The 24,935-nt window shown below is 42.2% G+C and overlaps 2 protein-coding genes across 3 annotated transcripts in view; one reads left to right on the plus strand and one right to left on the minus strand.

Moving 5' to 3' along the window:
* rarga (retinoic acid receptor gamma a) overlaps nt 1-5,624 on the minus strand; it is a 50,254-nt gene extending 44,630 nt beyond the window's left edge. The window contains exons 1-2 of the mRNA XM_086068729.1: nt 5,542-5,624; nt 5,305-5,417 (exon numbers count right to left, since the gene is read on the minus strand). The gene's annotated coding sequence lies outside the window, so the exon portion shown is untranslated. The remainder of the gene's footprint in view (nt 1-5,304; nt 5,418-5,541) is intronic.
* Nucleotides 5,625-10,197: 4,573 nt separating this feature from the next.
* On the plus strand, nt 10,198-24,574 carry LOC147179555 (nuclear receptor subfamily 1 group D member 2-like). Of its 2 annotated transcripts, none has more exons than XM_086069735.1 (8): nt 10,198-10,681; nt 17,272-17,580; nt 18,619-18,707; nt 18,790-18,934; nt 21,205-21,725; nt 21,825-22,010; nt 22,127-22,337; nt 23,241-24,574. In XM_086069735.1, exons 1-8 carry the CDS (start codon nt 10,660-10,662, stop codon nt 23,435-23,437), a joined length of 1,680 nt encoding a protein of 559 aa, XP_085925861.1. In that variant the 5' UTR covers nt 10,198-10,659; the 3' UTR covers nt 23,438-24,574. The 2 variants fall into 2 exon arrangements, with proteins under 2 accessions (XP_085925861.1, XP_085925860.1); XM_086069734.1 differs by lacking the exon at nt 10,198-10,681 and adding an exon at nt 15,838-16,011.
* Nucleotides 24,575-24,935: the final 361 nt, after the last annotated feature.

Genomic DNA, 24,935 nt, shown 5'->3' on the forward strand with positions numbered 1-24,935 from the left:
TGGCTTCCATTGACAACCTAAATTGTAATATGTTTCATGTTCACTTATTCCCAACACTCTGTTCAGTTGGTAGCATTTCTCTTGGCTGCACTTGCTTCCAATAAATGTATGGCGAAGAGGATGTTAAGACTTTTTCGTCCAATCAGATTTCAGACTCTTGCCTCGGGCCTTTACGATCACTAGTGCTGGCGGTTGATTAGAAATGGGATTGTTTCTTTAACTCCCTCACTGTCATGGATGTTTAGATTTGTCAAGTGGAATCCCAGCATTTACTGACAACGACAAATCTGTTTGTCAAGTACATTTTCAACAGGTAGGAGTGGAAGAGGGTCGCAGAAAATAAAGACTACGTGGTGAATCTCAGCCTGTCCACATTAGGCAACCCCGGAGACTCGCATTGTTAGGCAGACTCCTGCCTAACAATGTAGTTCTGCCACTGATGGATGATGTTTCAGTTTGTCATCTATATTCGAAATGGATTAACGGACTGGTTCCTCTAAATCAGAGGTGGGCATCGAGGGCCGGAGTCCTGCAGGTTTTGCATGTTGCCCTTCTCCAACGCAGCTGATATATGATCAGCTCATCAGCAAGCTCTGTATAAGCCTGATAACGATCCTGTTGATTGGAATCAGCTTGTGTTGGAAATGAGAAACCTCCAACACCTGCAGGACTCCGGCCCTCGAGGACCGAGATTGCCCACCTCTGCTCTAAATCGTGGGCCAGTCCTTTGGGGTAAAATGCAGGAAAATAACACTGCATCCGCCCAAAAGAAGCCAGCCCACCGGGCATCTGTCCTGTATGGCAGATGGCCAGTCCAGCCCTATCTGGGAGGAGCGCGGGGGGCTTTTATTGTGAAGAATGTGCCTGAAATCTGACATTTAAGCAAAATTAGGACATCTTGATATTAATCTCTAAACTCTACAAACAGAAGTCAGCTGTTAAAGCTGAACCTCCAGTGGGTTGCCAATAGACTGGCATGAATAGGATGGAAATTTTAGCTATTGCAAACAAGTACGTAGTTACAATACTGTACTGTACTTGAATTGCCAATGTTATGTAAACAACTTATTCTAATTATAGTGAGTAGTGTGAAGTGCGGAGCTATAAAAAAAAAAAAGAAGTTTATGCATGCATGACTTGTTGTAAAGCCTAATGGAATATGATGCCCCACAGTCATATTGTCCCTACATAACATTCTTACAGATCTATGAAAACTTTCCAGATCGGGCAAGGCAAAAAAAAAAAAACGGATTTTAAGTGTTTGTTTTCCCCCTTCAAGAAAAAAAAAACCCGCAAATGAGAATGACATACATCATTTAAAACTTTGAGAATGTCACTCTAAAAATAAGCCTTAATCATTTCAATAAAGCGTTTGAAATCTGAGTATGCTGGCTCAGTAAAGGACTAATGTATGCTCGCTCTTTCATCCATTTTTTATGTACAGTAGATATGTAGATATGCTCATACAAAAATGTGCGTAAATGACTGAATAAGCAGTCAGAGGCGCTGCTGCCGCTTTTCTTTTTTTTTCAGAAACCTAATATTCAGGAAGCGCCCATCTTAACCACTCTGCAAAAGGCACCTCCGCAGATCCTTATCTCGTTTACATTTGATTCATGCGTTGCTTATGAGGCCACTGAAGCTAAAAGAAATCCCTTAACTGTTTATATAGCAGCGCTAAATCAGCAATTGCGCAACGTGAAACAAGAAGGTAAATACCTCCGTGGGACCTTTAAAGACTTAACTGTATCAGTCGTTCGAGTGATGTGAATTTCAAGTCGGTGCGATAGCATCGAGCTGACTGAAAGCATACACAAGTGACTGAATGTGCAGTCAAGTGCACGAGGATGGTGTCAGTGTGCAGGCTGGGCCGTGGCCCTTACTAAATTGCGACAGAGGGAGGGAATTGTGTGCGTGCGTGTGTTACAGCATGCACTTCAATGTGCGTTGGTGTCTGGAGCATGGATGAGTGTGCGCAGGCAGTAGCAGCAAGAGGGTCAGAGGTTACTAGTGTTTGTGTTTCAGTGTCAGTGAAGTGTGCTTCAGGCAGAGATTTATGATCATTGTGTCTGGGAGGCTGTAGAATGGGGGATAATGAAGACAGATCAGGGTGCTATCTGGCTCTCCGGGCACCACTGGAAACATGGCCTATTGCCCCCTCCGTTCGCGTGTCATTAACTTCAACCGGTGACATCACAACGCGCCGCCCTGACATCAAACCTAACGCGACTGCGACGATCTCGATTCCTTACAAGAAGTCATCCGGCAAACGCGGGCGTTGTTAGGCGCGAAGCGTTTGCAGCTCCTCTGGATGTGTTTACGAAGGTATGAAATATTCATAAGAGCCGGTCGTGTGTTTCCACTTAAGATTCAACATATTTGCATTCACCGAAGCAATGTAGCTGAGGCCCCGGGGCTTGCAGGCTGAGGAAAAGGAGCAAAGGCAGAAGAGGAAAGAGCAAAGAGTGATGACAGAGGAGGCAAGAAAGGGAGGAAGTGAGGTCAGTTGGTTTTACGGAGAAAATGGTTGACAAAAAGACGACAGAGGGGGTACAGTGAGCGCGAGAGAAAGAGGTGCGAAATAGGACAGAGTGGGGGCTGATGCGATTGGCGTTGGTGGTGTGGCGAGGATGCAAGAATGGAGCGGGTTCCTGTGGTGGCAGGTTTTAATCAGTAACAAGATGCCTGCATTGAGATCACTGTTTTTCCCCGTGTTAAGATTGATCACGTGTCAATTTTGGTAGCGCCGCGAGACGTAAAGCGCATTTGGCTCACCTCTGTCAGGGTTTCCATTAAAAGGCATTTTAAAAAGCATTTGCTACAATGAAGGTCACGGCTTCACGTTCTATATCCCTGGATTTGAAACGAAAAATGTACTGTTCCTGTCACCAATGTCCAACATGAAACACTAATGCTACCTAGTGGAAGAAAATTACCTCAACACTAATCTATGACTCAACGTTTCACACTCCTTTTAACTGTAACTTCATGAATGACTTACTATAAAATGACTGTATTAATGAACCAAAAAAATGCAACCATGTTTGTATTTGATAGCCATATTTGTCCACTTTTATGTTAATTAACAAGAGTATGAAAAACTTGAAAATGATATTTTATTGTACATTTAGAACAGATATAATGCGCAATTAATCATGAGTTAACGATGGACAAAATCATACAATTAATTACGATTTAAAAAATTATATTCTACTGACAGCCCTAATCAGTATTATGCATATTGTCACTGCTATGTGAAAAACACTTATGTCCATTTGTGAGGGGGGGGGGGGGGGGGGTTGTTTTGTTTTTGTTTTCCATTTTTATGTTTTTGGGATGAAACTGAATGGGCAGACATTTCAAAAACGTAAAAATGTTGTTGTTTTTTTAAATTGCACACAAGTGTTTTTCACAAAACAGTGACGATATGTATGTATGTATATTTGTGCATGTGTATATACAGTATGGCATGGGCATTAAATTATTCATTTTAAGTTACATTAAAAATAGCATTAAAAAGCATTACATTTGATTTGATGATACCTGCACAAACCCTTATACACTTACAAACACTTTCTTGGTTGCAGAATGAAACACACATTTGCAGAAATGAAGGAGCTCATTCATCCTTGCCTGGCAAACTCTGCTCATTTATGGTCCAACTACCTTGAAGTACACTGTGGAATACGCACCGGAAAATGACTTACTCATTGCAAAGGAGAAATGTAAGTGTTAAGGGCCAGGACAGGTTTTTACCACAATGAACTATTGGAGCAAAAACAAATGAGCACAAAGTTTGGAAGAAAATGCCTCTTTTAGTACACTGGAAACTGCAGGGGGAAAAGGGGGGGACTGGAGTGTGCATAATTTTGGGGTGCATTCAGAGGTTGCGGACACAGCTACCAGTGTGTGTGCCAGCAAATGAGCGCTCTCGCCTGTTCCCCAACATGTGTATCCAATGAAAGGTGAACGTCTCTCCTGTCTATACTTTCCTCAAAAATCAGCCATGATGTCACCATGAACCCATCTTGAACCCACCTCTGTCAAAAAGCATTACTCCAGCCCTCCCTTTCCCTCAGTCTCATTTTCTGTTCCACCTCTCCCTCCTTCACGCTCCGCTCCTGCCTCGCAAATTCTTCACTGAGTTTCCATTCTTTCCCTTTTCCTCCTTTTTCAGATTTCCGTATTTTCGGCGTTTCCCCTCTCCGTGTCTGTCCGCGTCTCGCCTCGCTCGCTCCTCTTTCAATACGTTTGCATGCATATTTTTTGGCAAGTGCGGTTAATTTAATCACCCAATAAACAGTGGTCGTTTGCCAAAAATGCCAGGATGTTCTGATTACCATAAACTTTGTTTAAGCTGTGGTTTGACCCCCCCCCCCCCCCCCCAAAAAAAATGCTCAGAGTGCATGAAGGGAAGCCAAACAAAATAAAAGTAGCAAAAGTAAGGGATAAAGGGAGAATGCAAATGTAAGAAGGAACAGAAGAAGTAGAGAGAGAGGGAAAGAAGGGTGGTGGGGGCAGCGAGAAGGCAGCCAGAGATCCACATATGGAAGTGATTCTGTAATTACTGCAAATCTGTGAGCTCAAAGGGAAAGGTCTTCTTTTCCATGCCTCTTTCCCTGCGCATAAAACTGCCCTTGTGAAAAAGCTGGGCGCTCTACACTGCTGCAGCAGAAAATGCATTCACTTTTGGCGCGTGTGGTTCATATATAAACATGTAGTATTTTCGAATTTGAGTCTGCTTTTAGCCACAAGAAGAAAGCGCGGTTGATTATGCATGGGCTTACTTTTCTGTTTTCATTGCTAACTGGCTCTGTTTTTTTTTTTTTTTTTGGGTGGTGATCTCAATCAGATACCCTGCCAGCTAATCTAAAACAAACTAGGAGGTTCTGCGTGGAATAAATTTAAATCTCTCATCGGCCACGCAACGAGCTGTCATTACTCACATAAAGACCACATTCAACAAGTTGCAAGAGGGAGGGGCGCCGAGGGGCTGGGTGGCAGGCAGACAGACAGACAGACAAGGGGACGGGTGATGAAGGTTGGCTTTGGAGCCTGGGGGCGAAGCTGCGCTTTGCAGGTGTGTTTCAGATACTTGTGCTCCACTCCGAGCCCGAGAAACACTCGGCGCAGCCTGTAATTACGCTGTGCCATGCCGGAACGTGTTGTGTTGATGAGTGCGCGCCTATCTGACACATTTATAAAACGCACACTCGGCTTGCAATGGCGTCACTTTTCTTTTTTTTTTCGTGGCACGGCTAATTAACGAGGCAATAATGTATGTGGTAGGTATGCAAAGCCTACCTGTTCTTCCGCCTGCAGCTGTGTGCCGTGTGTCGGTTTCAAGTACATTCCCCACAAGTTAGAGATTCGGGCGAGTGACTGACAGGCAGACCGACAGACAGCAGCAGACTTGACTGTGGAGGAGACGACAAGCAAAGTCACGGTCAATCTTCACAGGAGTCTCCTTCCGCAGACGCGTCAAGAGGAGCTGACACCATTTGCTCACAGATCAACATTGGAGTCATTTGTCAGGTTTACCTCGACGGTTGCCATTGCCAATCCGTCAACGAGTCCCGAGCAGATTAGGGGCGTCGATGGGAGCCATCGAGTGCGCACATTCCTGGCACGGTGACTCCGCCTAGCGGCGAGAGGGAGCGCTGCAGAATGTACACTGATGCACATTGCTTTCAAAAGTTAGAAACTGAAATGCGTTATAAACCTAACACATCGATTTAATTTGACCTTTGAATGCACGTGTCCAACTGCTCAATGTTTCAATACTTTTTTGCAAAATGTTAAGAACAATTAAATACAATTGAGAGTTCCTAAACTGAAACTAGATTTCATGTTTTAACTAAAACTAACTATAATTATAGCAAAAATATCCATCCTTTTAATCTTTGTTAAATAGTGTTGTACTTCAGCTTTTGTGGTTTATTTTAAATGTATTCAGTCGTTTGGGAATTGTATTGTACCTTACTTTATTACAGTAAATGATACTTGGTGACCTTTTTTTATGCAAATACCGGTACTCCATATATTAAAAAAACAAATAAACACTATAAAACTAAACTAAAATGAAGCATTTTTGAAAAATAAAAACTATATAACTAGCAAACCCGCTCTAAAAACTAATTAAAAGTATTTGAATTTAAAAAATAAAAGTCAAAATGAAATAAAAACTCCTGACCCTGAACAGGGTAAACAGCATAAATGGTTGGAAAAATCCAAATTAATCCAGCGGAGCATGTGGGTGTGAACGACGAGGTCAGTGGATGACGTAAATAATTGCAGAAAAGATGGCAAGACTGCCTGGTTGTTTTCGAGTAATTTAGCAAAACATAATGGCAAGTGGTTGCTGTCTGACGAGCACATCTGCCTTAAAGTTCTGAGGTTGTGACTTCAAATCCAGGCCCCAGTCTTCCTGTGTGACGTTTGCATTTCTCACACATGCAAAAAGATGCGTGGTGTAAATTGTCTTTGAATGTGAATGGATGTTTGTCTATTTATACCCTGCGATTGGCTGTCGACCAGTTCGGGGTGTATCCCGCCTCTCGCCCACAGTTAGCTGGCAGAGGCTCCAGCACACCTGTGACCGACCTAGTGAGGATAATTGAGCAGTCCAGAAAATGGACATGCTCCGCTGGATTATAATAGGAAGCTTGCCATTCATTTGACTGTCAAAAAAGCATGCCTGTGCCATTAATCAGAGCAACAAAAAAGTAAATTAACTCTTTGACTGCCATAAACGTTATAAAACGTTTAGCATAAACCTAGGGAAGGGCGCCGAGGACGTTAAAAGACGTCCCCTATGTTTTTTTGTTTTTTTTTCAAAAACGGGTGCAGGAAAGCCTTGGGCAGCTGTGCTGAAAGTATCAGGCAGATATGATTAGTCAAAGACTCGTTTTGGCCCCTAGAGGGCAGCGATGACTCTCTTTGCACAAGGTTGGATGGGCCGCCCACCGTGGGCGTCAGTAGAAGACGTGAGGCGGAGCTAGAGTGTTGAGGAGACAATGGCTGATCCAAGCCACAATGGCTTGACCAAGCAACCGGTTACAAGCAGCTCACGCTTGAGCATTTTTTTCAAAGACGGAAAGCATCAATCAATACTAAAAAGCGCATTGATGTCAACGATGATGATGACAACGAGCTCTACGCCAAAGTTGGAAGCTTTGGCGTGACTGTTATGAACACGTAGTAAGCCTCACCGGCTAAGCGCGGCTAAGCGCGGCTAGCGCGGCTAGCGCTGCTAAGGCCGGAAAACGCGCACAATAGCCGGCCGGGTACTTCTACACAATCGGACATTCGATCGGGCGATGGAGAGTTGGCATCGACCAATGCAGATTGATGATGATGATGATGAGGACTCCGAGCTCTACGCCAAAGTTGGAAGCTTTGGCGTGACTGTTATGAACACGTAGTAAGCCTCACCGGCTAAGCGCGGCTAGCGCGGCTAGCGCTGCTAAGGCCGGAAAACGCGGAGCTGCACAAGCGGACATTCGATCGGACAATGAAGAGTACCCCGAGTCCAATGCATATTCATCGGAGGAGCGGGTACAGTCTGATCACGGAGAAGACACTGTTTCTGGACTACGATGCCACCATGAATGGAGTGGATAAAATGGATCAGAACATCTCCTACCACCCGGTATAGCAACTGAAGGACGCGAGGAAGCGAGACGTAACACCACCGTAACGTAACCGTAGCATGATCCTGATATTAGACTTGATGACACACTGCAGTATATACTTGCTATTCCCCGGAAAAAAACGGCCTGCAAGAAAGTGGCGCACGCGAAGAGGCAATCTTGTGCAAATGCTGTTGCGTCTCTTTGCACGCAGGAGAGTGTTACAAAAAGAAAAACTGTCGTTGAAACATCCACATATTTGTAAATAGCACCACAGTTGCACACATTTGTAAATAGTTTGCCAAATTGTTGTCAAATTGTTACACTGTTGAATGTAAATAAACGTATTTTGCTATCAAAAAACACTTTTTCATTCTTGGTGGTAGTGTTTTATAGAAGTAAAGCACTATTTAGGTGTTTGTGGCATCATTCATGGACAAAAAGAAGTGTAAAATTCACTAGAATGCATGAAATAATATCGTTTCACTAAAAGCTTGATTTCTCCATATTTTGGTCCAAAACAGGCGAAATTGGGTCAAACTAACCATTTTCTATTGTTGATTACTAAAGAACAGAATAAGGTAGAAACAAACTTTTTTTTCTGATGAAAGATGAAAGTCCAATCTTTCATTTGGTAGTACGTGTGTTTCCATAGTCCAAACAGAACATTTTCTGTGGACCTTGAAAGATCAGTCAAAATGCTTAAATCGGCTGGCACTGGCGGCATCCCTTTTCTGAAAACGTCTGGCAGTCAAAGAGTTAATTAGCCAATAAGGCAAGCATTATATCTCTCTTCCAAGAAATGTAGGATGTTTGCAAAAATATGTCAGTGCCGAGTTCCAAAAGAAAGACTGACAAACAAAAATGTCACATAACAATCCTAGTCCAGGAGAGAGAGAAATAACAAAAATGTATGAGCAGAGCTCATCGAGTTTTACATCCGAAACCAACAAGTGCTGTACACATTCTGCTGCAGCTAGCGTTATCTCCTTTGAGCTCACGTCGTTTACGGTTTCCTTGACTCCCAGAAAATATGTTAAAATTCTGCTAATGATCTGTAAATCACTGAATGGTTGGGGCCTGAATACTTTAAAGAAATGCTATAAAGTCTGCAGACTCAGGTCAGTGGAATCCAGGTTTCAAAGCAAACATGGTGAAGGGGCATTTGGCTGTTATGCTGCATGCAAAGGGGAACCCCCCCCGCCCCAAATAATTATTGACAATGTTATGTTCTATGCAGCTTCACTAGTCTGCGGTATTCTGGTTAATATTGCGTTAGTGGAATATGAGTTAAGCTGCTAAATGCAGCAGTTTTTATCGATATCAGAAGGTGGCCATTTTGGCACTTGCTGTCGACTGAAAATGACATCACGGTTGCTCAGAGTTCAGGTAACAACCGTTTACAGCTCAGCTTCAGAAAACAGGTTAGCTGTTATTGGTCGTTGCCTGAGTCCTGAGCAACTGTGATGTCATCTTCAATCAACAGCGCCAAAATGGCTGCCTCCTGAGATGGAAGGCTAAAAAGCAAAAAATAAAAAATAATAATACCGTACTTAAAAAAACAACAACAGCTGGATTTTGCTTTAGAACTCATCTTCCACAAATGTAATATTAATCAGAATGTCATGTGAGGTTACATTTTATATATTACTGTCAAGAAATGCTTAAGGTTGACTTCCCCTTTAAGCATTTTTAAAAATCAATTTCACCATATGATCTTTTAGTCATTTTAGAAAGCTACTTTTTTAATTTCTTGTTTGTTGTTTTTAAATGTCTAAGCATTTTGTTTGCAAATGTGTTTAAATGTTGTCAATGTATGTTCTTAATTTAACATTTTTTGTTCTCTTTGCTCTGCCTTTGAATGTATCTGTTTTGTTTGTAAATGATTTTAGGTGTTGTGCTTTTGAAACACATTGTGTATAAAGTGTTCTGTTATAACTAAAGCTGCCTTCCCTAGTAGGTCGTATTTTATTATATCTTTCTGTAGGCCTACACTTTGTCCAAATACTTCTGACAGACTGAAAATCGAGTTACTCTGCATAAACTCTACGTATTTTTTATTTTTATTTTTTTGGAAAGCTCTTAAAGCTGAAAGTCAACAACCTCAACCATACATATATTGCAGTAGCGTTTACCGTTTAACAGCAAAATATATATATATATATATCAAATGTAGGTCATTATAGCTATAGCCAATTGCGTGTCATAGTAACCTCTAAACGTGTGGAACTTGTCATGTTTGGCACCTCTTCGTGTTTACCGCCTCGAGCTGTTCAGAGGGAAGTCACGGTGAGCCACGCCCATTATCCACGTGCTTCATCCTCTCCGCTCCAATGCCCTGTGCGTCACACGCTCCGCGTTTTGCATAAAATGTGTATCAGTGGGGCAAGCACATTGAGAGCGCACATGTTGCCTGGCTTTACTGAACACACACCGCGCGGTCGAACAAAGCACGTCGAACTCCTCTCCGTGTCACAGCCCCCACCAATGAAAACGCACCGAAACGTGCGCGAGGAACCGAGAAGGGGAGGGAGGGGATGAGAGAGAGAGAGAGGGAGAGAGAGGACCGGGCGAGGTACAAAGCGTGAGCCAGATCACACCCACACGTACACACAAGTTGGGAACGCTCACATTTCCTACTCACCTGCAAACGTGACGGATGTGGGTGTTTGTATCAGTGGGTGTGTGTGTGTGTGTCACGCATGACGAGCGGATGTGTTGACTCCACTTCCTTGGAAGACACGAGAATGGTTTGATCCTCAGTCGTGCAGAGGCGCATCCAGGTTAGCTCCAAGAAGCCGCTCCAAGTGCATGTTCACTACTCGCATCAGAGACTCAGACAAGGCTGCACGCAATTAACAGCCGGAAATCACTCGCGCCCACCGGACACTCTTCCATCGCTTGCAGTATTTTTGCTCCACTGAGCAGGTGTTTTGGGACTTTTTCATCTTTTTGTTTTGTTTTAGTTTTCTGACCAGACGCCTGCTTTTAACTGATTTGAAACTTTACTTTCAACATCTCCAAGGAAATGGACAACAGCCCTGGTGGTGGTAAGTGCATTTTAAAAATCATTATATGATATGGATTTTGATTGTCTATCAGCATTTACAAGAGACAGATGCGCCAGTAAATGTCAACCATCGTACATGAAAAGTGACTACTTGACCCAATTTAAGAGTTGCAAATGTGTCCAAAATACTCATTTAATTGTCACAGTATGCTCCGCACTACACCGTGATGCTGTCCACTTCCTGCTGAGCTCCATGAAAACAAACTCACGTGCAGTTGAAGGGCTGTCACTGCTATTGGCACGGTTCTCATGACCTGCCAGTGACACTAGCGTGCAAAGTTGCATTATCAACAAAAAAAAAGCAAGCAAATGTTGGCACAGAGAAGTGAGTTTGTTTCCAATGTCAAAGCCACCGTAAGAGTTAACGGCATGGGACTGCCCTCACTTAAGTGGCATTGGGCAGCGCTTTCTCGAGGTCAGTTCAAGTGCACGTCCTCCGCTTTGCTCTTCCTTCCTAATTGATGGTGAATCATTAATAGTGTTGTACAGTCACGTTCCTGTACAGGTGACCTTTAAGGCCTACTGTACATAAAACACTCAGTTGGTTACGGCTGCTTTGTTTGTTTGTTATGCACATTGACGAATGTGGGGTTAGTGTTTTGACATTTGAGTGACGGTCGGATTGATCAAGCACAGTGAAGATGCACAGAAGACTGTGAAAGCATTACCTACCTATATTGGCATATACCCGAAGGTGAAGCATACCACTCAGGTCATCTGCGCCAGCCAGCCTTCAAATGCCAAAGTCTAGTGTGCATTGAAAAGTAATATAACACAAATATGTTATAGACAAAGTCCTGCATTGGTAATTTTGGCTTTACAGATATAATAGCTCTCATTTGCGAGGTATTGCAGCCATTTTTTTTTTAGAAACAGCTCTCAGTCTGATGCAATACAGCTCAGTGCAGCTTTCGTGAACTTGATGAAATGAATAAATGAATGAGTGTGTTATAATATGGCTTTTTAAATGTAGTATTTTCTGTACTCGCATTGGAAGGTGGTTTGTCAAGACAGCCCATTACATTACAAGCGTCCCCAACCTTTTAGAAACGGACAGCTAGGGATGGATGAGTACAGATGGTATCAGTAATGGGTTATTAGGAAAAATTTATTGCAATTATTTTCACACAATTTTATGGAAAAATACTAAATTGGGGTATCAAGTCTTTATTTAAAATGAGCTTTCATTGTTTTGAGGGAACATTTTATTTATCAAAGTACTATCGGTACTTGTTATTGGTACCGGTGACTACTCCAGAGTACCATACTCATACTAATATTGGTCTGGAAAAAAAAGTAGTATCTATCAACCATCCCTACTGAAAGCTGTTTCTTGGGTACCGATTAAGGTGAAGAGCTACCAGTTTGATACACACTTCTGAAAAAGCACTTTCTCTAAAATTACCTTTGATAATAATAATAATTATTATTATTATACAGCACTATGTATTTTGTACTTTGTATGTTGCTTCTATGTAATTTTAACTTGTTCCGTTATTTTATTCTTAGGGAACTACGAATGGAAACTAGCATTGTGCTAAATCTGGTGCAGCCATCGTTTTAATGTTACCGAACATTATCCTTTTAATAAAATAAACTGGAACTGAATAATCATGTAAACTGTTGTATCCCATTTAATAATTATAATTTATATGAAGACAGTGATCATGTTAACAAATTCTCACAATAATTAGGAAACAGGTGAATATCAATATGTAACACTATATTTCACATTTTAAAATGACTACTTCTACAAAATTCGTAGGAAATCACAATGTCCTATTCCTGGTTAGCTTCTTTTTTTTTAAAGGCCCAAGGGCTACTCATGTGGTCCTTGGGGGGCTACCTGGTGTCCGCAGTGTTGTGCATTACGGCATGTATGGGGATCAAATCCAGATCTGTGATTTTCAACAATGTTGCTATTGAGGACATGCAACAAAACATCCTGTGCAAATAGATGCACATATTTAAATTGAACAAAAACAAACATGTAGTGCCTGTATATGTCAATTTAAAAAAAAAAGGGGGGGGGGGGTCTCCTCTTAATTAGTATAAATTAGACGACCTGTAACAAAAATGCCTCGATAGACCACCCGGAAGCCAACATATGCTGCCCTAGTTGATTGTCTCTGTCATCATTATACCCTCGGTGCTGTCACTAATCTCTGCCTCCTGACTGGAGAGAAGTTTTTGCATGTTCCTTTTGAAAACTCCAGTGAAAAAAAAAGAAAAAACCTCACGTGGCAACCCTTGCCGAGCCGCGTGCAACGCGTGAGCGGCTAAAGCCCCGCCCACCGCTCGCTGCCGCTTCCGAGCTCTCACGGGCGCTGTGTTGTTGTTGCCGCCTCCGGAGTTTGGTCAGTGGGTCAGCGATTTCATGCATTCAAGTGCAGTGTGTGTTTTGTTTTTTCCCCTCCCTACTTCATTCAGTCACGTTTTCCCGCCTCATGCGCCTTCTGCGTGTGTCGAATGTCAAGCGCGCTAGCCCCGCCCCCTCGTGCACAGGAGGCTGAGTCGAATGTTGTCTCTTGTTGTCAGCGCAGCATCTGTCCCCGTGTCGTCGTTTCAGGGCAAATATCCGATTAGGGCGCGTTTGCCGCTGGAACGTGACTGTGTTTTGAAACCAAACGGATTTCCTCTGACATAGATAGCAGCATAAGGAGAGGAGAAGGGGGGGAACTGCAGGCTCAAACGGATGTTTTTAATCCAGGTGAATTGAAGTGGAGATTGCTGTATTTTAAACTGGGAATATAATGAGGGGACAGAAGTAGCCAATGTCTGACCCTCTGACCCTTTTAACTCAATTTACTAATATAGTAGAACCTCAAGTTACAAACTATAATTGCTTTGGTTTGATGAGCCTGTTTGTAACCTGAAAAATGAATGGCAACATTTGGAAATGCCGTTTTATTGTACCTTCTGCCATCTAGTGGAAGAGCATGTCATTGTTTCCGCCTGTCACTGTACATCGCTGGCATAGATATACAAAGATAAGTACACTATTTTCAGACTAAGAGGACTTGGATAAATTCCTTCAGCTGATCTGTAACAACTCAATGGGTAGAAAACACTGCTCTAAATTGTTTCCAGTGAGGTGTGTTCCACGGGTACAAAAGTATTACACTGACGATACCGAAATGTAAGATTCTAAGATGACTTGTATTTTCAACTGCGACTGCCATAAAGGGAATTGAACCAGCACCCACTAGCAACCCACAACTGCCTCACATATTCATTACTATTTCACAAAAGTAAAAGTAGGCTGCATGTATAAGCAGGCTGCTGAGAAGACATCTCACAGAATTTAATTAGGTTAGTGCGAGGCTGGTAGGAAAGAGGCAGATGCGCGAATAAGCAGATCAAATCAATTTCATGCTCACATGATACGGATTATATTGTGTGTTGAAAAAAAAAAATTGTCAATTATATGACAAGCACAGCCACATTTATGAATTTCCATGTTATTTATCAACTTAAAAAAAAAAAAAGATTCACCGTCCCTTACAATTACATGAGCCAGAAGTAGGGTGACGCAGCATCCGTTTGGAGGGAGGCTTGAGGCAGGTTCCTGTGATGTTGACCTACTTACACTCACTTTGAGTTCATGTGTTCGCTGCAAACACCCAAGGAGCCCTTATCTAATCCGTAGCGCACGTTTCCATTGGCCCGTATCATTCCGTTAATACATAACAATAGGCATATTGCTAGGGAACCATTATTTGTCTTTGTCATATGCCACATTAACAAGCGCCTTTCTCTGCGTGACTGCAAAAGTAGGCAATAAGGGGGGAAAGGGAGAAGTGCATGTACCCGTGAAGTTCTTCCCCGCTCACGTTGTTTCTCTGCCTGACTCCAGTCACAGGCAGATTAGCGCATGCACGGGTAACCTTAAAATTGGCATTGAAGCCTCATTGTCAACTAATGCTGTCGACAGTGACCCAAATTCAAAGTGGCTTGTGCCAAGTGACAGCGTGCAAGTCAATCCCATTCGGCCGGCGTGGGAAATCCCAAAGTGGATGAAGGGAAACGGTGGGAAAAAACGATAGTTGCGTAAACAATTCAGCAGGCATACGAATGCATCATGAAAGATGACTTTCTTGTATTTGCGTTTACCCAGTATTTCTTTTTTTCTTTTTTTTCCCGTTCAGAACAAACACAATGTATTTTAAATGATGATTAATATTTATTGAAAAATTACATAGGGACTTTTACAAAGCGAAAAATAAATGTCTTGCAAATTTGACAGAGAAGAGTGTTGTTTACCATTAGCAAGTTTGTAAAACAAGGTGTCAAAAAATATATTCACTTAAAGCCTCCATCGGCTGGTCCTTTTCACGCCACAACAATGAGGCACTCTAAAGCTGCCATGCCAGCGAACTATCAGAAGGGAAGATGTATTTTCAAGCTGAAGGCTTAGCTAGCTATAGCTAAACGAGGGGGGGTCATGTTGGCCTCCAAAGTGGGTCACAATAGGCAACTGAACGGTGTAGTCCCAGTTTGCAAGGTCTTGAATGCGTGTTCAAAATGATCTGATGGTCACTAGCCCACTTGGCTGTCGGGTTTGTTCATAAACATGTACCGCACATGTGAACCCTCAGGTGGACAGGCCATGTGTTGGGGGCGAGGCGAGGGGCTGGCCTTGGGCTCAGGCTGTCTTGTATGTAAGTCGTGGAAGAGGTGAGGTTCAGGCCAGCCGTCTGTTGGGTCTGGCTGGCATGAGTCAACAAATCCAGCAACACGTGCTGGCTGAGGGATTATCTCAGCGTTTCAGCTCAACAAATACCTTGTGCAGCGAAGGGCCAAGCACTCACACCAATACAGGCGGGGGGTGGTCCTTGACATTATGTCCACTTGAACATGACATATAGTAAGTGTTAGTACCATAATTCAGAACTGTGGAAATAATTGCAGAGTTACACGTGCAGCCCAGCCTATAATTGCATCCTTATTGCCTTTTATCAGATGGAATATTGAGCACATGCAGGCAAATCGTTCTGTTCTGTTCTCTTGTTGTGTGGCATTCCAACCCACACAGTTGCTTCTCATATGCACAAAAAAAAAAAAAAAAAAAGACTAACTGTTGGCGGTGCATTATAACAGCAGTGTTTGAAAGACTTGGATATTGTCGGTCATCTCAACACGGGACCACGGATTTGTTTCAAGCTGAAACCGTGTCAGGAGTCGCACGCATGCATGTGAGGCGGCAGTCAGGTGTCATGCGGCTTGCCGGCACTGGGCACTGTGCCAGGGGAGAGCGAGAGCGAGCGCGGCTATTATTGGAGCGGAGGGGGCAGCGGAGCCGGCAAACACGTGAGTGCGTGTCTCAGCTCATCCACAACGCATGACTCGAAAAGTGCGTGTGTGGGGGCGGGGCAGGAAAGAGAAACCCGGGATGTAAGTCCAGTTGAACGGGCAAAACAACCTTCTGCATTGTGTGCGCACCAGCATCATACTGTATTATTAGGAGTGGTATTGTATTTGTATTTATTTTTAAATAAACACGCGTCTGGTGTTTCCGGGGAATGCGATTGCGGTTTGCCTGCTGTCTTCCCGTGCCACCAGTTGCATTTTTAAGCGTGCAACGTTTTGTCAGGTTGAGCGCCCCGTTCCGCCTTTTACCCTCGGAATGAAGCAACACGCCGCAGCTTCTCACGAAGCCTTTCCCTGTTGCCCACCAAGCTTGTGCATCGTTACGGGACAATATGACATCACGTCTTGTAGTGTCGGTGAACAATTTTCTTTCTTGGAAATTAGGCAAAGGACAAAGTGCACTCATGCAGTGTTTCTCAGCATTTATTTATTTATTTATATTATTATTAATATATATATATAAAATTTTTTTTACCAAGGCACATTTTTGCACACAAAACACTAATGCATACTGAAATGATGATCTCTCTGTTTACTCACAGTTTTGCTTTATAGGCTTGTTTAGTTGAACACAAACCTAGTATATGAATTAGGTTCATTGAACTTTCCACCATCTAAGAGCATTTCATTATTCTGCCTGTCACTATACATTGCCGGCACAGATGAAGAAAGATGCATTATTTGTAGTTAATAAATAATAATAATCACAGTAAGCTCAATTGTAAAAAAAAAATTATAGTAATCGCGGCAGACTAATGTGCTGCAAATCATTGATTAGGAATCATTTCACTAAATGTACCCAATTGGGATCCAATAGTACTTTCTAACCAGTTGAATTCAGCAAAAAAGACATACTTTAACATTACAGTCCAAACATCCATTATTTGTTGAACTTTTTTGCTGTTGATGCCACAAAAAGGGAACGCTGCCATTTCCATTCTCTTCACATATCAGCTAACCTGACTGTGAGTGCATCTGCCTAGCGATGCTCTTGCTTGATAATGTACCACAAATGTTGGTAACTACTGCAGCAAGTGTATTTGTGGTACAGATCATTGTGACTTCTGACAAAGAAATGCATGTCATTTTATAAACAAGTTGAACCAAATTTGTCATTTACGGAACAGTCTCCAAAAATATCCTTTTGTGAGGTTAATGACACAAATGAACTAACCAGTCCACTCTTTACCTCATTTGCAGGAGGTGGAGGAGTCATCCTCTATGCAAGCTCCTCCGGAAGCTCCAGCCCCAGCCCGGGGAGCCCCTCCAGTGGGTACCAGACGCAATCACCTTTCTCACACTCGCAGCCATCATCGCCAGAGGAAGTTTCCTTCACAGAGATCGGTACCCTAAAAGAGGAGGCAGCTGGCTCAACCACTCCAACCTCAAAACTCGTGTTCCAGTTCCCCGAGGTCTATCGTGGCTCTCCTGCAGCAGCTACTCCTCAGCACACCTATGCACATCCAATTGCTGGGAAAAGGCCGTGTGGTTTCCATGGAACTTTCACTAGTATGTATTTTTCAATGTTCTGACTGACATTTTATTTTTTGGGGGAAAAATATAGTAGATTAGCAATATCATCAGTATTGGGCCGATACCCAGCCTTATTTCAAGGTATCAATACCCTCGGCGGTGGACTATACCAGTTCTGGCTGCCCGCTTGTGGCCGTTTTATGATCAAAAACTAAAAATTAGACAAATAGAAAATTGCCATCTTGCAATTTTAACTCATTCACTGCCATTGATGCCTAATTTTTAATAATCTTTTGTTTTTTAATCATGAGTTAACGAGTGAAGTCACGCGATTAATTACAATTAATTTTAATCACCTGACACCCCTAATTTTTAATAATATTTTCTTCTTCTTCTTCTTCTCTTAAAAAAAGAAAAGAAAATATTAAAAAAAAAAGATCATTAAAAATTAGGGGCGTCAGACGATTAAGAATTTGTAATCGTAATTAATCGCATGGTTTCACTAGTTAACTCACGATTAATCACAAATGTTATATCTGTTCTAAATGTACAATAAAAAAAATCTAGGTTTTCATACTCTTGTTAACAAAAGTGGAAAAAAATGTTAAACTAATAGAAATAGTTCAAATTAATTTGTGACGTCTATAGCCGTCAATGGCAGTGAATGAGTTAAGGAAAAATGCTGTATTGTGATTAGTGCTGTCAAGCGATTACATTTTTAACAGCATAATGCTTCTCCAAAGCTTGTAACAGATATTTACTTTTGGAGTTCATGTCAAATCACAAAATAGGAAAGTATATTTAGAATCAAAGACGTTGTTATAGAACAACACAATCAAAAACGAAAACAGCATTACAGGCATCTTTTTTCTCATAGAAACAGTTCTCCAAAATTCCAAGTTTAGTTTTGCCCACAAGCAGCACACTGTAGCATGGTGACGTTTATAGGCCGCGGCAGGAAGTAAATATCATTTAGTTTTTAAAGAATTTTAATCAATCTCCAGAGTTAATGTTTTAATTTTGAGAGCCCTGATTGTGAGATATAGGAATGACCGTCTTTTTCTCCTTCCGCAGAAAATGGTGGAATGGTCCTACTGTGTAAGGTCTGTGGAGACATCGCTTCTGGTTTCCACTATGGTGTCCATGCATGTGAAGGATGCAAGGTAAGCCCTTTCAACAGAGGAATTTAGCCGAGTTCTCCACTTTTGTTTTATCGATGTTTCACGCGGTACGTTCTCGTTTTAGGGTTTTTTCCGTCGCAGCATCCAGCAGAACATCAACTACAAGATGTGCGTGAAGAACGAGAGCTGTCTGATCATGCGCATGAACCGCAATCGGTGCCAGCACTGTCGCTTCAAGAAGTGCCTGTCTGTTGGCATGTCACGAGACGGTGAGACATCGTGACCGCATTTTAATGCCAAGTGCCTCTTGTGAAGTTTGGCCACGGTGCCCTGATTAGCCAACACGGCGGGGAAATGGCCAGCAGCGGCGGAGATATGTGTCCGAGTCAAAAATATAACACGGGAAGTTCTTTGAGGTGTTGTACCTGCGATTGCACCAGGGAATCCTGGTCCGCAGCGACCCGTTAAAAAAACACACTCGACGAGTAGATTCGTCAGTGGCAGTAAACCGATTCCAGTTGATGACTATAAACGACCACACTGAATGAGTTGAAAGTTCTGAAATATCTTTCTACGACCCTGAACCGTATCCTCCAACAATACTCGTGGATGGATGCTCCTGTTTAGCACACCACCTCCTCCTCCATGTACCCCAACGTGCTCCCTCATCCCTCCTCCATCCCCCCTGTCAGCCAATGATTTATGAGTACGGGAGCCTTGGAGTCCCCGAAGCTATTTATCATCCAGGAAAGTTGCTGTTAACACAGGATTTATTTTAAGAAATTGGAACAGGGTCGACTTGATTACCTCGCGTATGCTCATAAAACATCGTTGGGGATAGGGAAACAATTAAGCCCGAGATGCAGAAAGCTGTTAGAATGTGCGACGGTGTTTTTTTATCACATCTCCTTGATTGCTGCACACTGATTGATCACTCATCACAGCAAAGTTGAAAAACAACCAGGCTGACCCAGAAAAAATACAAAATTGAGCTCATAATGTTCTTATACATGTGACCTAGTTGCTGTAGTTTGCCAGCTTTTCTTCTTCTTGCTAGTTTTTGTTTATTTCCACCTCTAGTGTGGAGACCACAAGTGTCAAACTCAATGCCCACGACCACATCCTTTTTCTTTTCTTTTTTTTTTCCAACTTTCGTGGTTCTTGCTCAAATCTTTACCAACTTTTCATGAATAATAATTAAGATATTTTTCTATTTTTCTAGTAACGTGGTCCGCTACAAAAATGATCGTAACACCCCTTGCCCATACTGTTATTTTTGCATGTGTCTGACACTCAAGGTGCAGGAACAGTTGGGTGGCAAAACGCAACAACATGTCGGTAAAAGCAGTTAGCCTGACCCTTTTAATGTGGCATCTTTTTTATACGACTCCGGGACCGCAACCTAAAAACCCACTTTTACTCTGTTTCAACCATTACAAAAACAGGAAAACCACATGCAACTGCCTACATCTATAGACCACCCCGATTCCGCAGGCAGGCGGGCGCCAAGCCCTACAACTGCATATGCAAATATAAGTCAGCACACACATCATCTCTGAAACACAGCACGCCATGATGAAAGGGTTTATATAGGGTTCTATATCGCAGGAAGTAAGAACATGAGTGTGTATTTGGTAAACAGCAACAGTCCAGTAAATCATCTCACCCGCATGAATTATTTATAATTTTTTTACCGAGGCATTTCCAGCCCAAGGTGTGCTTTGTCCAAAGTTTTGCCATTTCAAAACTTTTGGTGTTACCTCGTGTGACCCAGACACACACAAACACTCTTACTTTCCTTCCATTTTTTTTTTTCACGAGGCCGTGTCTGTCCCTTAGAGCCCAACTCTTCTCATCTTTGTGCTCGCAAGCTCGGTACCAGTGACACCGCGCTCACGTTGCCCCACTGCCCTACTTACAACAGAGGGAGAGGTGGATGAAGGAGAGAACGAGGCAGATGCTAGCAGGGAGTCTATAAATAGGCTTCTCCGGCTGACGGTTACCGTGGGAAGAGGGAAGGGGAGACGAATGAGGAGAAGGAAGTTTGCATCTTGCAACATACACGATCCTCTGTGAAAGCCTGCAACACTTCTGTCGGTTGCTATTACATTCATTTAGAGTTCAATCATGTATTTTGAGTTTTTGTGCACAGTAAAGTATGTCCATTTGAGAGTGGGATTAAATAGACTCAGTTTAGATTTAAATTTACACTTGGAAGAGAGTAAAATATATATATATATTTTTTAAAAGTCACTCAAGGTTTGAGGAACGAACTCACGACCTTCAGCTTGGGAGCTTGGCCACTCTACCACCTGAGCTGTGCCACTCCTGCTGTTTGCTAATATCCAAAAAGTGACCAACGTTTTTAAAGATTCCAGCTGAGACGAGCAATATACTAACACACAGTAACAGCTGCGTGGCTCGGGGAGTCGATTCTGAAGTTGTGGTCAAATTTTACTCTACTGAATTTACTGTGCAGCCAATAGAAATAAACCATGAGTACAAATTTTGACCAATTCACTTACTGTGTTTCCCGCAGCTGTACGTTTTGGCCGCATCCCTAAAAGAGAGAAGCAGCGACTTCTGGATGAGATGCAGAGCTACATGAACAGCCTAAATGAGTCGGCTGCCATGGACATGGACACGGCGGCCGCGAAAGATGCACCCCCCAGCCAAGAAGACTCCAAGGAGGCCATCGGGGCCATCTCCCGAGCCTACCAGGACATCTTCAGTGGCAGCAGCCAGGAGAGGACAGCCAAGAGGGCCAAAATCATCCCCACCAACAACACCGCTTCTCAAGATTGCAATTTCCGGCAGATTTCAGGACAAGCCAACTCCGTACACAGTTACAATTATTGCCCAATTGCTCCTGATGACAACCAAGTGACTTTCCACAACATGAACAATAATCGCTACACATACGCCGTGTCAACAAATCAAAATCATCAACCAAGTGTTGACGCTCCTCAAAGAGGGTCTATCAATTATTCGTGCAAGGCAGAGAGCGCCACTACTCAACCCTCCTGCCCATGGAAGTTAGCTCCAGGAGCTAAAGTGTTGGTAAGTGAAGGGGTAAAAAAGCAACATGTCTGCCTTCTCTCAGCTGATTCAAAACTCACTTATTTAATTTCTATTTCTCTCTCTCTCTCTCTTTCTCAGGCCTGTCCTCTGAACGCGTGCCCTGTATCTGGGGCAGAGCGCAGCAGTCAGGAGATTTGGGAGTCCTTTTCTCAGTGTTTCACTCCTGCTGTCAAGGAGGTGGTCGAGTTCGCCAAAGGCATCCCAGGATTTCAAGAGCTTAGCCAACAGGACCAAGTCATGCTGCTTAAATCAGGCACCTTCCAGGTAGCACATTCATCATAACTATACTCTCGAGCCATATGTTGACCTGAATCCAAAATGCAGAAGTTGCAGAAATTAACAGAATCTTTTTTTCTTTCTTTTTTTTTGGGTGTACTTAGGTTCTGATGGTGAGGTTCTGCACCTTGTTCAATGCTGCAGAGCGTACGGTGACCTTCCTGAATGGTCAAACGTACCCCTTGTCCACGCTACGCGCTTTGGGCATGGGCTCCCTACTAGATGCGATGTTCGACTTCAGCGAGAAGCTGGCTTCCATGGGGTTAGAGCCTGACGAAATGGCCCTCTTCATGGCTGTGGTGTTGGTCTCAGCAGGTGGGAAATGTTCACAACATCATTATGCTTATCGAATACCTTGAGATACAAGTGACTTGACTTAAATGGCTTTTGAGATACAGTACAAAGCATCGTTTGGCTGATTAATTTTTTTTTACTTGTGAGCAAAAAAATGGAAATATGAGCACTGCATGGTGAGAGTGAACTCGATTCATTTCACAACAAGCTGCAGATTATGTATTTGAAACAACCACACAACTTCCATTAATTCTGCTAGCTTAATGCTAACACTTAATGGGAAATTCCATAGACGGGCTAATGAATAGCATTTCTGTGGTGGCACTATAACACTTTCAGCATATTCTATTTAAATTAAACGATTTTTACAGTGTATTTACATTCCTTAAAATAAATCTGTGAATTTCAAATTAATTGAATTAAATCAAGTAAAATGTATGAATATAGTTTAAATATGGCAGGCTGGGCAAATATACAGCACATTGAGTTTATTGGCCTGTTTACATTAAATTTGAAGTAATTCAAATGGATGGACATTTCATATGCAGTTCAAATATATAAATTTTAAGAATTAGTATTAAAAATTCCTGTGAGTGTGCGTGACTGTTTACTGCCACCTGGATGCACAAACTGTTTAATTATTTACATTCAATGTATTATTTATTTATTACTATATGTTTTTACAAAGCACAATATAAGAGTGCTATTTTCCTTTCTTAAACACATTACAAAAATATTTGCTTTTTTGGGGGGTGAAGGCATGAATGGATTAATGCCATTTCCATTTATGCCAATGGAGAAAGAGGATTTGCGATATGAGTGTTTTGCATTTTGCACAGATCAAATGAAGATGTTATTTCATGGCGCCATTGTCCAATATTTGATAGGCCACATTCTCACACCAGCATCCTCTTATCTCCTCAGATCGTTACGGCATCACAGACATGCTCGCTGTTGAGCAGCTCCAGGAGGGTCTTATCCGAGCTCTGCGGTCACTGATCAGCCGGCGCCATCCAAATGACAGCTCGCTCTTCTCCAAACTTCTCCTGCGTCTTCCAGACCTCCGCACCCTCAACAATCTGCACTCTGATAAACTTTTGGCCTTTCGCATTGACCCTTGAGCAAACGAGCTCAGCATCATGCATTCACAACACACTTTACCTTCCAAAAAAGTGGGACTTTCCTTGTGAGAGGGGAACAAAGGAATGGTGCAATCCAATGAGTGTTTTGTTTTGTTTTTAATGAAAAAGGTAGCTTTTTTTTTGTCCAGGTTCTCTCCTCTTTTGGGATTACATGAACATGCTCACACAAACTGATGTGTGCACACAAACCGCAACACCTCTTTAGAATAAAAAATAAAATAAAATGAAAATATTCCAGTATCAATGTAACTCATTGTGTAAAGTTGAGAACACACTTGTTGAACAAATCATTTTTAGGTTAAGTATTTACAACTACTTTAGGTAAGACTTACACAGGCCATCTCTGAACCGACAACTATCATATATCCATGATCTTAGGGACCATTTGTGATAACATGTTATGAGTCAGTTTGTTTTGAAGAGAAAGGGAATGTGTATATAAATACATAGCATAGCCGGGGGGGAAAATAGTGTATCACTGTTTCACCATCCACATTAATACTGGAATGAGACCATCCATATATTGTCATCTGTACATGACATTGTTTTGGGACTATATACAAAATGTATCTAAAGGCATTTTAAATTATTCCACATGAACATTGCGTTTGCATTGACAACAGTATCCAAAATGCCTAAAGTTATGGAACGTCTCTGTGCATGTTTTGTAGTTCTATTGATTATTTTTCTTGGTGTTTATATGATGTTTGTCCAAATGCGACTGAACAGATATAATGGATGGGAGTTTGGTAAAAAAAAAAGAAATAAGAATGTTCTGCTGACCTTCCAGTACAAGGTGGGGGTTTTTGGGGTAGGGGGCTTTGCACAGGAGAACACGTAGTAGGGATTCTAGACGGACCTTTAACACACTGCCTGCATTGAGATGATGTAACCAACCAGCATAATCCCTGGAATCACCAGCACTCACTCCACATGCACCCTGCGCCTGCCCCCAATGTTTGTCATACAAACTAAAGAGATATTTCAGTGTGGGAGATCTTATTTGATTGGTCGTCTCACTGATTGCTTGATTGATCATGGCTGACTGAGCACTTGTACAGTTTGTAAATCTTTGTTCTTTAATAGAAACAATATAAACCTCAGATTGTGTATTAATACGCTTTTGTGTCATTTGTTTAATTCAACATCCATCCATTTTTGATGAAGGTCTATTCAATGACCCGTAGCCTTTCCCAGATGACTTTGGTACACCCTGGACTGGTCGCCAGCCAATCACTAGACACATATAGACAACCATTCACACTCTAGTTCAGTCTTCCAAGAACCTGACATGCATCCTTTTTAATCATAAGAAATATTAAATAAGTCATTGCTTAAAATGTTTGTCTTTAAATTTATTTACATTGAATATGGAAGTCGCAACTTAAAACAATGTTGTCTACATTGCGCAATAAATATGCAAATGTCCATTTTATTAAGACAAGAGGACAAAAACGTGCATTTTAATGAAAAGTTA

The sequence above is a fragment of the Leptonotus elevatus genome, chromosome 2, assembly GCF_054856555.1.
Source record: "Leptonotus elevatus isolate MCC_2025b chromosome 2, RoL_Lele_1.0, whole genome shotgun sequence".
NCBI classification, from domain to species: Eukaryota; Metazoa; Chordata; class Actinopteri; order Syngnathiformes; family Syngnathidae; genus Leptonotus; species Leptonotus elevatus.